This window comes from Artemia franciscana, chromosome 4 (genome assembly GCF_032884065.1).
Source record: "Artemia franciscana chromosome 4, ASM3288406v1, whole genome shotgun sequence".
In the NCBI taxonomy this organism is placed as follows: Eukaryota; Metazoa; Arthropoda; class Branchiopoda; order Anostraca; family Artemiidae; genus Artemia; species Artemia franciscana.
Genome location: NC_088866.1, coordinates 27289650 through 27306514, shown reverse-complemented (window position 1 = coordinate 27306514; position 16865 = coordinate 27289650). Strand labels below are relative to the sequence as shown.

At 36.3% G+C, this 16865-nt stretch overlaps 1 protein-coding gene across 4 annotated transcripts in view; it reads right to left on the bottom strand.

Moving 5' to 3' along the window:
- Positions 1–16865, bottom strand: part of LOC136026234 (retinol dehydrogenase 13-like) — a 50499-nt gene that overhangs the window by 22278 nt on the left and 11356 nt on the right. For all 4 annotated transcript variants that reach the window (XM_065702582.1, XM_065702580.1, XM_065702583.1 and 1 more), the window contains exon 3: positions 13036–13128. In XM_065702582.1, the coding sequence (XP_065558654.1) occupies positions 13036–13128 (93 nt within the window). The remainder of the gene's footprint in view (positions 1–13035; positions 13129–16865) is intronic.

Below are 16865 nucleotides of genomic sequence, written 5' to 3'. Positions count from 1 at the left end.
TAGTAAAAAGGGGACTACTGCAAATAGTAACCGAAATTTCAAAAATAATTTGAAAAGATCTAAACGATCAAACTAACACACATTAGTTCTTAGGATTTCGTTTGTTGTTCTCTTTTTTTTACTTTGTTTCTCTTCTTAATGTATGGAGCGACTTTGGGTCTACTAGAACTTACGATAGACTTTAAGCAACGAACACTATCTCTATACCTTGTATACTAGTTGTTAAGTTATGCTTAAATCTTATGCTATAAATTTACGTATTGTAACTTATTAGGTCACAAACGACTAATTTGGCAATTCTACGAGAATCCTTACGGGTCAAAAATTTTTTGGCTATGGAACGGCGATGAGAGTAACGCCAAAAAGGAAGAGAAAAGTGTGAAGAAAATTAATACTGTTTATTCTAGTATGACTATGTACATTCTATTATGTTCTATTATTCTATTATTTATTATTATTATTATTCTATTATGACATTATTCTATTATGTCAAGCCTTGGTTATTAGGTGCCGAATACGAGACTTCAAAACTAGAATGACTTGATCCTAGTTATCTTTCTCTGTTCAAGGAATTAAATGCAGCCATTATACCTTGACGCTAGGCGCAAACATAAGGTTAAATGTAAAAAGGCCAAATAATATGTTTAACCGAAAATTTTTCATAAGAATCATCTCTTAAGGCTATTGTAAAAATATGGGGGGAATGAAAACTTTTTTAAGAAACGTTTTTGGGTTTGGATTGAGCTAATTCCTAAAACTTGGATCTAAAATTTGTTGAGAGAAAAAAGAAGACAAATCGATTAAAAATCTCATTATTGCTCCTTGGAATTTTAATTAAAACTAGGTAGAATAAGCATAGGACTTACTTAAGGCTAATGGTCTTAATTTGTGTCCAATGCTGTTTTTCCTATAATAGAAAATCTTGAATAACTTCTGCGATTTTTAGCTGATTTTTTTTTTCTTTTGATGAATCTCGAGTTAAAAAGGAAAAAATTGTTGGTTGTACTTTTTCTGTATATGCTTTACCTATTGTGCAAAAAAAGAAATCAAGTTATTTTAGTTTGGTGAATAAAAATTTAGTGGATGGAAATGATAGTAGATTTTTTTTTTAGTTCATTCTGCCAGGATTAAAAAAAAAATGTTCGTTGCAGAATTGTTATATTTTTATTTTTAACGGTGCAAACATTATTTTAATTTTCAACATTTTTCTTGCTAGAAGGTATGAAATTGGCTCCAGAGGGTAGAATTTTAGATTATATGTAGATTTTATAATCTACAACCATTACAGGAAATTTCTTATATCTATCACAAATAGTTTGAGAGCAAAATCAGAAAAATATAATTTCAAAATGTGCTTACTTTTTACTTATTTTACCCCTTTTCTGGCTTAATAGCGTTGTTCATCAGCCAATAGAAAAAAAGGTTGGATTCTTATGCAATTTTAGGCATTATGCCTAAAAGGCATTGTGTCTCTGATTAAAACTGATGACTTGTCAACTGAAGTCAATAAGACATTTGAGCTATGAGGAAGAAAATTATCAACAAAAGGTGGCTGAATTTAAAATACCGGTAAGTAAAAATTACATATACAAGTTTCATTCCCTCTTGTCCATTAAATAAAAAAACAAGTTTTTTTTTAACTGCATGTAAGGAGCGACATTAAAACGAACAAAAATTATTCCGTTTATGAAAGGGGTAGTCCACTCCTCAACGTCCCGCTCTCAACGTACGCTAAAGTTTGACTCTTTCTCACAACTATACTTTTTAAAACAATAAGAAACTTTAGCGTAAAGAGCGAGGCGTTGAGGAGGGGACTACCCCTTTCATATACGGAATAATTTCTGCTCGTTTTAAATTTTAATGTCGCTCCTTACTTGAAGTTAAAAAAACTTGTTTTTTTATGTAGTTTCTGAACGTTTTTAAATTAATGCATGTTTTGATTTTGGCTCGCCGCACAACGAAATTTGCATGTTTTTTTTGTCTAAATGGCTTTCTCATATTTTTGTTCTGACGATTTTGATAGAAAATGGGGCGGGGGAGGAGGTCTAGTTGCCCTCCAATTTTTGGTAACTTATAAAAGCACCTAGAATTTTGTATATTTGTATTACATATATGAGGGGGTTTGCCCCCTCGTCAATACCTCGCTCTTTACACTAAAGCTTAAATTTTGTCCCGGTTCTTTAAGAATGACCCTAGAATCACCAAGTCCGTAGAATATATAGTTGAAATTACTTTAGCGGAAAGAGCGAGGTATTTAGGAGGAGATGAACCCCTCATATGCGTAATAATTTCTGTTCGTTTTAAGTTTTAGTGCTGCTCCTTACTTTCAGTTGAACAACTTCTTCATTATTATTTTTTCAGTGTTTTTTTTTTTTTTTTTAATAATGCTAGAAAATCCTATGCCCCTTCATTGAATTTCTTTTCCCCGTGACAAATTCCTCTAAGTAAAGATCCTTCAACGTAGCTCCCTCCCGTCAACCCCCCCCCTCAACCAAAACCCCTCAACCATTGACTTTTAATTAAAAAAGGGAATAGTTGTGGGAAAAGTCAAGTCATGGCCAATTGTAGAAAAAGCCAAGACAGATGGTCCAATTAAGTGGGCATCAGGTCAAGGTAAACACTGGTCAAAGTTTATAACTTGTAGCTCCTCCCCCGGGAACTATGGGGGAGTAAGTCGTCTCCAAAGACATCTTGTTATGTTTTTCGACTATGCTTAAGAAAATGGTTATCTCAAAATTTTGATCTGTTGACTTTGAGAAAAAAATGAAAGTGGGAGGGGGCCTAGGTGCCCTCCAATTTTTTGGTCACTTAAAAAGGGCGCTGGAACTTTTCATTTTCATTAAAATTAGCCCTCTTGCGCCACCCTAGGACCAATGGGTCGATACGATCACCCCTGGGAAAAAGAAAACAAAAAACAAACACGCACCCTTGATCAGTCTTCTGGCAAAAAATTATATGACTTTTAGGGCGTGTTTCCCCCTTTTTTCCAAAATAAGACAAATTTTCCCAGGCTCGTATCTTTTGATGGGTAGGACTAAATTTAATTAAAATCCGATTCTTTTGACGTATTTATTAGTATCAAAATTCCGTTTTTTAGACTTTCGTTTACTATTGAGCCGGGTCGCTGTTTTTTTTCTATGGTTCTTTTCATTTTTTTTAGAAAGGTGCTGCTTGGAGAACAAGATAAAGATAATTTGTCAAATGGATCAAAAATTTCAGAAGAATTTTCAGCGAATCCTCTCATAGACGATTCAAATAAATTGGGAAAGGGTGGTGGTTCTTGCGGTGTTGATTGCCCCGATACGAATACTGACATAGACTTATCTGGAATTCCAGATGGAAACTGCATTGTGAATCTAAGGTATTTCCTTGCTGAAGTAATTTCATTATTCAGACACAAAATCAGTTGCGATCACGGAAAATTGATTATAAAGCAATTAGAAAAGAAAGGCCTGAAAACTGAACTGAAAGTTAAGTGTAATAAGTGTAACTGGGAAAAGAGGATTAAAGGTGAACCAGAATGTCCAGCAACAAGCGTAAAAGAATATCTTTCAAATTTTACGGACCAGACACAGGTTGCTTTTTCCGAAAAAAAAATCAAGTCTTAAAGGCTGCTTGAATTCGAAGGCTGTTTGGGGAGCCAAGGGTAGTGGAGGAGGGTATTCTACACTGTGTGAATTCTTCGGGGTGCTTGGAGTGAAACCAATATCACGAATAGTTTATTCCCGTATTGAAAAGCAGCTTGGTAATGCTTGGATGAATTTTTTATCAGAAATTTTGCTAGAAAATGGACGAGAGGCCTTAAAATCAGCCATTCATGATGATAGGTATAAGGAGGACTCATACTGGACAAAAGAGATATGTGATGGAGGCTGGAATAAGCGTAGCAAATGACACGATTATTCGGCCAAAGGATGTGTTGCAGTTATCATAGATGCATTTATGAAAAAACTGTTATATGTTGGCATAAAAAATAAATACTGTTATATATGTTTTTCTTCTGCAAACGCCAAAGTAATTCCCAAAGATCATTTCTGTTTTCTGAATTATAACGGAAATCCAAGGAGCATGGAAACAGATATTCTAGTTGAAGGCTTTCGTTCCAGTGAGGAGATGCACGGAGCACAGTTTTTAGAGTATATCGGGGACGGGACGGTGATTCTAGTGTTTTTTATAAGCTAAAACAAAGTGTTTCCTACGGTTCCAACATACGGAAACATGAATGTGCAAATCACGTCACAAAAACTATACAGCCCATCTATATAATTTGTGCAAAAATAAAAAAGGTTTGTACACAAAATGTCTTCCCCGAGGAAATATCCAGCAACTGACAAAAAATTTAAGGGGTGCGATAAAAATAAATTCTGAAAATAGTGGAACAGCAGAAGAATTGAAAATCTTGTTAAAAAGAGGTCCGTACCATGTTTTCGGAAACCACACAAAATGTGATTCTGGTTGTCCTAAGATTGCTGAATTGACCGTGAGTAGTAAAATAGAAGATCGGTGGAATAATTTTCCCCTGCACGTGTTTGAAGATGTTATGACAGAGGTCGATATTGTGTGTCGAAAAGCAGAGCAGCTTGGAAATGACGCAACTACAAACTTAGCTGAAAGCTACATGTCAGTTGTTGCTAAATTCACCGGAGGAAAGCAAATAAGCCGGTCTAAACGAGGTTCATATCATGCAAGAGTTCATGGAGCAAGTCTTGCTTATAATTCAGGTCCAAAATGGCATCAATTAGCTTGGAAAAATATTTTTGGGTTTAGTCCTTCTAGCGTAACAAAAAAAATATTGTAATAAAACGGCTAAACTCCGTGTAATATCTAAACGTAATTTGACCAGTTATTATAGTGCTCTTGGAGGAAAACACGCTGCTAAGTTAAAAAATAGAAACTATAACTTTGGTAATCGCGACTATGGACCAAATTGCAATAAGCCAGACATGACTTCTGATGAAATGAATTTGGCCATACAAAAATATACTGACGAGTATTCAAAATTGGATTTTGCCAGTATAAGCTGTTTGTTCAACAGTACCAAGGGCCAATCCAAAAATGACACTTGGGTTGAAGAAAGATCTAAGAGAATAACTAGTAGTTACTTCCACAGAATTGCAACCAGAAAAAACAGCACCAGAGTTGCCCCAATTGTTAAGCAAATTCGAAACTTGGGACCTAGATTCTGCTCTGCCCTAATGAAAAAGGGCTTAGATTTAGAAGTAGTGGCACTAGAAGCATATGAAAACAAATTCAACTTAAAAGTCGTAAAGGGAGATCAAATAGGACTCAGTGTGCATCCACAGTATCAGTATCTTGCTGCATCTGTAGATGGACTGCTCCCTAATGGCACACCTATAGAGATAAAACTGTGCATAATATACCAGAGTTCAAAACCATTTATGATGTGGCCCAGTCAAAAAATTTAGTTAAAGCATTTTTTCTTGAATTATCCAGTGAAGGTCTTCAGCTAAAAAAAAAATCACAGGTATTTCGCCCAGATACAAGGCCAACTCGAGATACTGGATAAAATGGTATGCCACTTAATAGTTTATAACTCTATTGAGGATTGGGAAATAATTACAGTTCACCGATCGAAAGAATACTGGGAAAAAATATTTCCGAAGCTTGAAGCCTTCTGGAATGAATCCTTACTTCCTGAAATTTTAGACTCAAGGGTTGCAAGGAATATGGAAATCAGAGAACCTGTGTCTGTAAAATGTACAACAGCCCACCAACCGAAGGACTCAAGCTTGTCTCAAGAAATAAAAAGAGGAAAAAAAGAAGGTTGAGTCGAGTTGAAGTGAACAGCAAGAAAAAAAACGCACAGAAGGGATCGGGGGAGAACAGTGAATTTACCAGGAACTCTATGCATGAAAACAGTGATTTTGAATAAATAATTTGGTCTGATTTGGAATAGATAAATCTTCGTGTTTGATAAAAAAAATGTGTTAAAAAATGTTGGCAAGGAAAATTCTTTTTTCCTCCATAAATTTCTGTCTCATTCTTCGTCAATGTCCAAAAATAATGAAGTTTCTTATCTGGTCTGAAGTATATTAAATACATTTAATACAAACAATTTTAGTTTTTTATAAATTTCTTGTATGTTACTTGGGCTTAATATTTGTGATTTTTATAATTTTTCCTACAATTATTACGTTTTCTGTACAATTCGTTATTTTTGGTATTTAATTAAAGCGTCATTACGTTTCTTTCCGAAATCTTGTGCATCTCGCCCTAACACAAAATAACGTTAATGCCCTAATCTTATTACAAGGAAAATAGCTTTCATCTTATTAATTCCAAAATACTGACAAAAAAAAAATCCCTATAAAAATCAAGGTGACTGGAAAGATATTGAAAATGAACTGAATGTGTAATGTATAATTATTTAGTGTTTAATATACTAATTACAGGAAGCATCAACAATTAAGGTTTACAGATTCTATTTAGCGACAATTTTTTATTTTGGTTTACGGTTAGAAGGGAAACTCTAGCCCAACTCCTATGGGCAGTAATTTGTGTCCTTTTTGGTGTTATGTTTGGTATAATTATTTATTTTTATTTCTGTTCATTTTCAGTCAATTATGCATAGACAGTAATGTTTGACCGTTTCACATTTAGATCATTGAAGGATTTTATTTTCTGTCCGTCTGTTTCAAATGGCTCTTTAATTTTCGATTACTTAACTCACTAGCCTAATTGTATAATGTACATTCCCAGATTGCTATGAAATCACGATCTTGTACCAGACTTAGCACACATCTGCCATGCTTGGGATACTTATGTCATGCTTGGCACAGATCATTCACTCTTAGTACTGTTCTCACAGTTCCGCTATGCTTGACACACTTCTGCCATGCTTGGTACTAGCCACCTGAGGTATATGATTTCTGAGAGTGAAAAACCTCTCAAACATTCATCCTTTTTCTTTGAGTAGTTTACTTTTGCATGTGCGGACTATTTGTTTTCGTTGTTGTATTTTAATGGGGGCAGATACGATGGACGAGGGTTTTTAAATTCCTTTTGGGAAATCCCAAACTTTTTACTGTTATCGCTTTTCTTCTATTTCAATAAAAATTCTTTTTTATGTGCTTTAACCCGTATGCGCCTGAGAGGCTATATTTCTTCCAAAATAAGTTCATTAGTACGGGTATGCATTGAGTTTTTCGTTTTACACAAACTTTTGTTTGTGTAAAAAGTAAATAGTTTTATTAATAAATTAGTTTTATTTCCATTAATTCTGTTTATATGCTACTTTTTCATAGTAAATTTATGATGGAATGGCGGATTAGTCTTCTTAGTTATTTAGCAGGATGAGATTGAGGAGCACAAAAACACACAAACGTACGCAAACACAGGAACAAGTCTACACACACACATCAAATTACCAATTACGCCCTTATTGTTTGATGCAAGCTGTGCTAGAGTTTTGTTCGCAGGAATTCTTCAATTCAATTCAATCATATATATTTAAATAAAAACACATAATTCCATGTACATAATCGGCCAGGAAAGCACAAAAGTGCTTGACTAGGGCAGAAACTTAACTAAAGAATAATTAAACAATCAACTAACAGAAACAACGAATCAACTGGATTTATCAAAAAAGAAAAAAAGAGAAAAAAAGGGGGTGACGAAGAGAAAGAAAAGAAAAAAAAGAAAAGAAAAGACCGAAAAGAGGAGGACCGCATGATATTCAAATCTAAACAGTATTTCTGTAACGACCCTTCACTGCTCGCTTGAAGGTAGTAAGGTTATTTGAGTTCCGGATTTCCAAGGGGATTGAATTCCAGATAGCTGGTGCATATCCGTAGAAAGTCCTTTGCGAAAGCCAAGCTGGGTATCGCACAGAAGATTCTGCTCCTGGAGGTAATCATACATTCTTTCATGGACTACTTTCTCATAAATCTTCGAAAAAAAAGGTAAAATAGAAATGGGTCGGTAATTACTCGGTTCATTTTTGACTTCCCTTTGTGAAGGGGTAGCACTCGGGCTAATTTAAGTCTTTCTGGAAAAGTTCCCTCTTCAAGTGATAAATTAATCAGATGATTCAAAATAGAAATAACAATTGTTTTTGTTGCTTTAACAACTTTTAACGATACTTCATCTACTCCACAGGATTGTGATTTAATACTCATAATTATTTCATTTATTTCATTTTCATCACAATTTGTAAAAAGGAATTCAGAAGTAACGTGACGAGGTTTAAGTTTGGGGACTGGTGGACTTCGAGAACTGAAGATTAAAAGAAAATAGCCAGGTGGGTGTTTCACCCACCTGGCTAACTGCTTGCAATTCCCAATACCCAAGGGTTCTCCCAATAGCCAAACAATTTTCATTTCCAAACGGACTCGGTCTCGGTTGAGGTTTGGGAGGGTTTACGCTTTACATTTCAAAGCAGACACCCATCTCGAAAATAAAAGATTATTCTATTTTTCGTACAAGTTCTACCATTTGCATTCAATGCACATCGAATCAAAATCTCTGAGCGAAAAAATATAGGATTACCCTTTAAATTGATGTGCAAAAGAAAACACTATTTTTAGCTCAGCAGTGGGTATATTTTCTTTTACATAACCTGTTCATCTAAATTAATCTTCGTAGAATCTAACGTGCTTTTACTAAATAAACATCTTTTGTTTTTTTTTCTCCCACTGGATTAACATTATGTAAAAACATACAGACTAATTATGTTTTTGTCAAGTCTCATAAACGGGTTTGCTATCGAATAGACACTAGCAGTGGCGTTATTAAGATTCTTAGAATCTGTTTCAGAAATTGGGCGGGAACAAAAAAGACCATTAGCCTTAAGAAGCCCATCAGATGGGAAGGGAGATAGAATGGAAGGCCAATAAAATAATTCAAGATCATAAAAAAGTAGCCAAGGACTTGTGTAGATTAGTGTATATTGTGAACTTAATTTAAAGCTTGGTATTTTGAGGTTAAATACATTGAACTAATGTTAGAACCGAAGTAATTTGTATTAAACTGAAATAATGTCTACCACATGCAAGATGTATCTGCGAAATGGATAGATCGGTTAAAACATGTATGATAAAAACAGATAGGGATTGTGAGGATCATAAGATGTACTTACTTACTTGTATTTGTTGCACGTTCAAGTCGCATCCAGGCTCAATGTAGCGCCCAGCTGACGACCATATGTTTCTTTCCAGAGATTTTACTCGAGGGGGCAGGCACCATAATTTCAAGCCAGTAAAGATCCCAGCGTCACCCAAATTTTCGGAAACCCCAATATGATCTAAATCAGCCTTGACTTTTGCAAACCATATTTTCGTCTGTCCTATGCTTTCTTCTTCCATGCTGGTAGTGGAAGGCATTCGAGGCATTTTTGAGTAATATGTTCTTCTGATCTCCGTAAGGTGTTGCCAAACCACCTCAGACGCCTCTTTTGACAACATCAGAGATAAGTGGGTGATCCCGACCTCTTCTCCTGACCTCTACGTTCAAGACTCTGTCTGACAGGTGAATGCCTAGTATATTACTCAGTAATTTAGATGAACAGGTTATGTATTCAGGTCAAATACCTGAATATTCAGGTATTTTAGAGGGAATAGGTCGTAAACTCGGAGCTTTAAGCGTGGAGGGATTTCTCTACCCTTCCAAAGCGAGTTTTTAGCTGCAGAAAGACATTCCATGCTGAGGATATGCGATTCCAGATCTCCTTTGATGATTCCTCAATTGTATTTATGATTGAGCCACGGTATTTGACCGACTGAACGTCCTCGATTTGACTACCACTTTGGGTCACAAGGGTGTCATCCATCCCACCTGTCTGCATCGTTTTCGTCTTCGGTAGACTTATTTGCGGGTCAGTCAAAAGTGCTCCGCTTGCTACTTCATTAATCGTGCCTGGGCATCTGTAACAGACTCAGTAAGTATGTCCACATCATAGGTGTATTCAAGATCTGTGACAGGGAAGGACAGGCTCACTTCCACACTTCTATATTTGTCGAGGGCCGCGATAAACCAATTAATGACAAAGTTGAATAAGATTTGGTGACAGACCGCATCTTTGACATACAACCTCCTCGACCACGACCAGATCCGAAAGCTCACTAAAAAATCTAACTAAGGCCAGGCTTCCATCGTAGTACGCCTTCAACAGTCTGTTGATCTTGTCAGGGACTCTTTCCTCTCTTATTGCGGCCCATATGACGTCCCAATAGACCAAGTCAAAGACTGTGATGAAATCAATGAAGATTTGGATTCTCCTGCTAGTGTTTGAAGCAATGTTCTAGGACTCGCCACAAACTATCTAATCACAGCAGTCCAAATCCGGTCTAAATCCTGCTTGGTTGGGTTGCGTTCGGGAATTTCTAGTGTCTCGGACCCTATTTAGAAGCATAATTGCGAACATTTTTGCAGCAATCGGGATGAGGGATATGACTCGGTAGCTTTTGAATTTCTTTCGGTCTAGCTTTTATGGCACTTGGTATTTACCAAGTGACATATAGCATCGCCAATTCTGTCGGTCTGTCTGTCTATCTGTCCGTCTGTCGGTCCAGGTTTTGCTAGTTTAGGCACTTCCAAATAAACTAGGACGATGAAATTTGGTAGGCGTATCAGGGACCAGATCACATTGGAAACAGTCACTTCCCTGATTCGTCCATCTGGGGGAGGGGGGGTGGGGGGACGATTAATTCGGAAAAATTGGAAAATCAGGTATTTTTAACTTAAGAATGGGCGATCGGATCTTAATGAAATTTGATCTTTAGAACGATAATGTGTCACAGAACTCTCGTTTTAAATTCTGATCAAATCTGGTGACATTGAGAGGAGTTGGAGGGGGAAACATAAAATCTGGGAAAACGCTTAGAGTGGAGGGATCGGGATGAAACTTAATGGGAAAACAAGAAAAAGTCCTAGATACGAGATTTACATAACCGGAATGGATTCGCTCTCTTTGGGGGAATTGGGGGGAAGGCTAATTCTGAAAAATTTGAAAAATGAGGTATTTTTAGCTTACGAAAGAGCGATCGGATGCTAATGAAATTTCATATTTAGAAGGACCTCGTACCTCAGATCTCTTATTTTAAATCCCGACCAGATTTGGTGACATTGGGGGAGTTGGGGGGGAGACCTAAAATCTTGGAAAACGCTTAGAGTGGAGGGATCGGGATGAAACTTGGAGGAAAGAATAAGCACAAGTACTAGATACGTGATTGACACAAACAGACTGAACCCGCCCCCTTTGAAGGAGTTGGAGGGGATGTTAATTCGGAAGAAATAGAAAAATTGAGGTATTTTTAACTTAAGAACAGGTGATCGGATCTTAATGAAAATTGATATTTAGAAGAAACTCATGTCTCAGAGATCTTATTTTAAATCCCGGCCTGATCTGGTGACATTGGTGGGAGTTGGACGAGAAAACCAGAAATCTTGGATAACGCTTAGAGTGGAGAGATCGGAATGAAACATAGTGGATAGAGTTAGAAAATGTTGTAGATACATGATTGATGTGATAGGACTGTATCTGCTCTCTTTGGGGGAGTTATGGGTGGGCCCAGTGCTTTGGCGAGTTCGGTACTTCTGGACGTGCTACTTACTTTTCTTGTACTTGCGGCGGGAGTCAGGTGTTTCTGCTTCACCCGGCATCCAGGATCCTTGTGACCTCTTTGGACCAGGTTTCGCGATCTGCTGCCAACTGCTCTGCGAACGGGGGCCACTGGGCCGACCATCTATATCCAAATTTCTTAAGGCCCCCAATGGGATCCAGGTCAGACTTGATTAGGGTCCACCAGTTCTTTTTTTTTACCCTCCTTGATGCCTCTTCCGAGAGTTTTATGGCTCAACTAGAAGGAATTTACAGGGCAGGTATTCTGGTGGTCTTCGCAGGACGTGACCCAGCCATTCTAAGCGGCGCTTTCTAACGGTGGTAGCGACATCTCTTCTAATCTTGCAGAGTTGGCGAATATCGGAGTTTGATATACGATCTTGCCGGTAAATTCTAAGTATTTGGCGTAAGCAACCATGTTCGAAAGCAGATAGTGCTCTCTCGTGTTGAAGTTTCAAGGACCAAGTTTCACATCCATAGAGTAGGATGGTTTGAACCACGGCCGTATAGATTCGACTTTTTGTCAGAATTGATATTTCTCGGCGGTTCTAAAGGGGTTTTCGAAGAGATGCGAAAACAAACACCGCCTTATGTATTCTTTGCTGGATGTGTAAGTCTGAAGAACCATCAGTGGCAAGTATAGAGCCTAGGTAGGTAAAGCACTCAACCCTTTCTAACTGATTTAAGTTCACGCTCAAAGATATTTGGGTTGGATGGTTCATAACCATGAATTTAGTTTTCTCTACGCTTACTCAAAGTCCAATCAGATTTGACCATTCGATAATATCATATAGCAGCTAAAGAGGAGTCCGACATCATCAGCATAATCCAAGTCGGTCAAGGACAGATTTTTTCCCAATTTGGGCACCATTGTGTTGCATTAGGGCATTTTCTAGCACCCAGTCTATACAGTAATTAAACCGGATTGGAGAGAGAACACAGCCTTGCTTTACTCTACTTTCGACTAGGAATTCTTCAGTTTCTTCGCCATAAATTATTATCCGACTTGTTGACTCTGAGTAATATGCCTGAATTAGTTCAATAAACTTTACAGGCATGCCATCGTCGAGGACGTGCTAGGACGATGAACATTCGTATAGAATATTATAAGCATTGAAAAACTAAAAAAGGAAAATTATCTTCTTGGAATATGCTGTTTTCATTTTAATCTAATATGGTTTATTCAAAAATGAGGAATGCAGGAATAAGGAAATTCAAAATAAGTGAAAATCAAAGTAATCTTATATTTTTTTTTACTGTTTGCTATTAGGAGATACAAGATTTTGTTTACTTTCGGAAAACATCTTCTAAGCGGATTTTTATAAAGAAAGGTTATTTTTGTTATCTTTATATTTCCTTTAAAACAACGAAATATAAACTGAAAATCAACTGATTTTTATAATTAGAAACCTCGAAGATAAAACCTTGTTTTATTAAGCAGCAGTTAACTTCCTTACTTGAAACTGTTTTCCCTTTTTCCATGTTTCTCACGGGAAGAATCAATCGAGCCCCTCGCCTGGCAAGATCCAAAGCAGCTTCGTACCCAATTCCTGGAAAATGAACACTTAATAAGACTTACTTTTACTGCAAAGACAATCAAATGGAATATCTTTCTTACGTCTGAAACATTATGTTTTACAGTAGTATCATAGGAAATGTATATCTCTTGTCATCTATGACATAGACCATTCTCATGTTACGACTTGAAAGATGGTTTATGAATAGGAGTCTTGCTATGATTGAGCTACGGCTCATTGGGCCTTCGTTTGTGTAGCCCCATTATGCTAGCGTTGCACCCACTTCTTTTTGCTCTAGTCAACATTTACTCACCTAGAGCTCTTTTCACTCTAGTCACAGTTCAGGTGGTCCGTTGCTACTTCCGAGTAAACACTCAGTTAAACCACACAAATCAAACAGTTCGTGGTAACGAATTGTAAGTAAGGAGCGACCTGACTCAATAGTAACCGAAATACTAAAATTTGCCTTATTTTCGAAAAAAGAAAAAACACCCTCTTAAAAGTAATATAATTTTAATAAAAATCACACCATCAGATTCAGCATATTAGAGAACCCTACTGTAGAGGTTCCAAGCTCCTATCTGCAAAAATAAGGAATTTCGTATTTTTTGCAACATGTCGAAGCATGTTGAAAAACACCTTGAAGAAAAATGTCCTAAAAACGTTTTGGAATGTCTTGAAACGTACAGAAAACATTCTTAAAAACGTCTTATAAATGTCTTGAATCGTCTTGAAGAACTTCTTGAAGAAAAACATTTTAAAAACCGTCTTCAGACGTCTTGAAAAAACATCTTGAAGAAAATTCTCTTCAGAAACGTTTCGAAACGTCTTGAAAGTCTTGAAAACCGTATGAAGGAAAACGTTTTAAAACACGTCTTGAAATTTCCTGAAACGTCTTGAAAAAAATATTTCAAAAATGTCTTGAAACGTTTTGAAATGACTAGAAACGTCTTAAAAAAATGTCTATAAAAATAATATTGAAACATCTTGAAAAAAAACATTCTCTGTTACATAACAACCAAAGAAACCACGAAGAAAACAAACTCTATTACGTAAAAAGCAAAAGCAAACAAGCCCTATGATGTAAAATACACACGGGTCTTGAAAAAAATTACTAAGAGCTGTGTTTTCAGGGAATCGCCGTTAAGCTTTTTCGTCATCTGGAACCCCCTAACTACTATTCTTATCGAACTGTTGGTAACAAATACTACCAGGACCTTTGTTGTCACCGTTTTTAACAATTTTCCTCTTTTCCTGTGCAAAATGTTTAAATGTATTTTAAAAAACGTATACAGTGTATTTAAACATCAGAGAACACAATCTTGGAGGCCGTGATGGCTTCCACCAAGTTGAAGACCAAGTCATCCGGAACTTCCGTCTACATGAGCAATAATACCCGTCTATTTCCACCAAATTAATTTTATTAAAATTATTATTAAGTAATTGTTCAACAAACTACTGTTCTTCAAAATTTTACTTATAATCTAATGTTTGAATTCTGAAGGAGAAAACTGAAAATGTCGAAAGCTACAAATCATTTTAGAAGAGTTCGTACATGTACTTTAATAGCAATAAATAACTTGAAATTCCCCTTAAAATGAACATCTAGAATTATCCGGGCGGAGTATGACTAGAAATTATCCGAAGACGAATTTTCCCGCGGGAAGAACTTTCTGGGAGGAATACAATGGGAAAAATACGCTGACTCCCTGACTCATATATTTTTTTTCTACAGGTAAACGTTCACCTGGTTTCCACATAAAAATCTTTAAACGAGAAAAAAACTTGAGCAGCAAAGTGATGAAATTTTGTTTTTCTTCTGCGCCTAATGAATTTATAACATAAGAGTTTAAGTAATACATTCTCTGAATCTGCCATCCTCTGAATAAGTTCTGTGAATAAGCCAAAAGGAGCAACATTAAAACTTAAAACGAACAGATTTTATGAAGTATAAGAGAGTGTTTGCCCCCTAGTCATTACCTTGCTCTTTACGCTAAAGCTCGAACTTTGTTCCAATTCCTTAAGTATGACCCCTGAATCACAAAGGTCTTTTAATTAAAATAAGTTTATTTATAAGTTTTAATGTTACTTCTAACTTTCAGTTGAAAAACTTGTTGTTTTTTTAAATTTAATTTCTGATCCTTTTTAATTATGCTGGGAAATATTCAGTATTCTAATTTCCCCCCACAACAGAAAAAATTCCCCCAGAAAACGTCTACATACTTCCCAATAATCAATAGTATATGCAAATAATGGGCCAAATTAATAACTGGTAGCCTATCCCCTGGGGACTGTGGGGGATTAAGTCATCCTCAACAACGCAGCTATTAGATTTTTCAAAAATGCTGAACAAAATGGATATCTAGGGTGACTTTCAAAAAAAATGAGCGTTGGAGGGGTCCTAGTTGCCCTTAAATTTTTTGGTCACTTAAAAAGCAGTTTTAATTTTTGTTCGAATGGACCCTCTCACGATATTCTAACACCACTGGGTCGATACGATCCTATCTGGGGGAAAAAATACAAAACAATAAAAACAATATAAATAATCACTTACCCGTGATCCTCCTTCTGGTGACTTTTCTTATTCATAATCTTATTCGTGATCTTTCTTTTGTAATCTTTTCAAAATATGATATTTTTTTTATATTCCCAAGGAATTTAATGCCTCACTGTCATGAAAACGCTAGCCTGCATTTCTAATAATATTCCCATTAATTCTTATTTCATAGTTCAGATTTTTTCGCAAGCATTCAATAACATGATAACTTTATCATGAACGCGTTTCTTGAAATACTTTTTCTTCACCTTTTCCATGATCCTTCTAGTAACGTTTATTGCTGCTTTGTTTTTCATCATTTCATCTTTATATTACTTGATGATATTGTCTGTCAATGCCCTTTCTATTTTACAAGCTTTGTAATGTCTATTGCGACATTACTTTAACATAAGTTGCAGTTTTGTCACCTGGATAAGATATGCATTATAATGTTGGTGCTGCAGTAGGCTTGTCTTCTTTTAAATGCTAATGCCAGATAGTATCTATTAACAGGTAATGTGCTACCAGCAACCGTAACAAAAAGTTGACCTCCGTCACAAACTAAACGTTTAAGACTTCCATACTCTCGCAAATCCACCATCACAGGTGATAATTTTTTGTATTCCAAAGGAATTTAACGTTTCACATTCATGACAACGCGCACATATATTTCCTATAGGATCCCAATTCATGCTTGTTTTATAGTTCAAATACTACTCATTGTCAGCAATCAACTCAACGATAACTTAAACATGAGCACAAACTTTCCGGGAAAATTCCATCCTCACTTTTTATAATGAGATGTGAGTGTTTATCCTACCAATATAAAAATTATAAGGAAACGTATAATAGACTAGCTATTCTTGATGAATAGCCATAGATTACCACGGGGACAGCCGCATAAAAAATCCTGGAATTGGCGGAACTCGGAGTAGAAGTGGTGAAACTGGGACTGTGGAATCGGTAACAGAAGTGAGTGAATCAGAACTGACGAAACCAGAATCGGCGGAGCTGGGGACTGGGACTGGAACTGATGAATACTGGAGCGGAATTGGTGAAATCAGGACTTTGGAACTGGTGGAATCAGGGACAGAAGTGGTTGGAAGCAGAATCGGATATCACTTTGTTAAAGAAAAAAATATCTGAAAAATGTCTTTGGAATGATGAGGAGAACCAGAGGTTCAGTCATAGTGTGGCAAGGTAGTGTGAAATCGCATGGTTTGTCAAGGAGGGT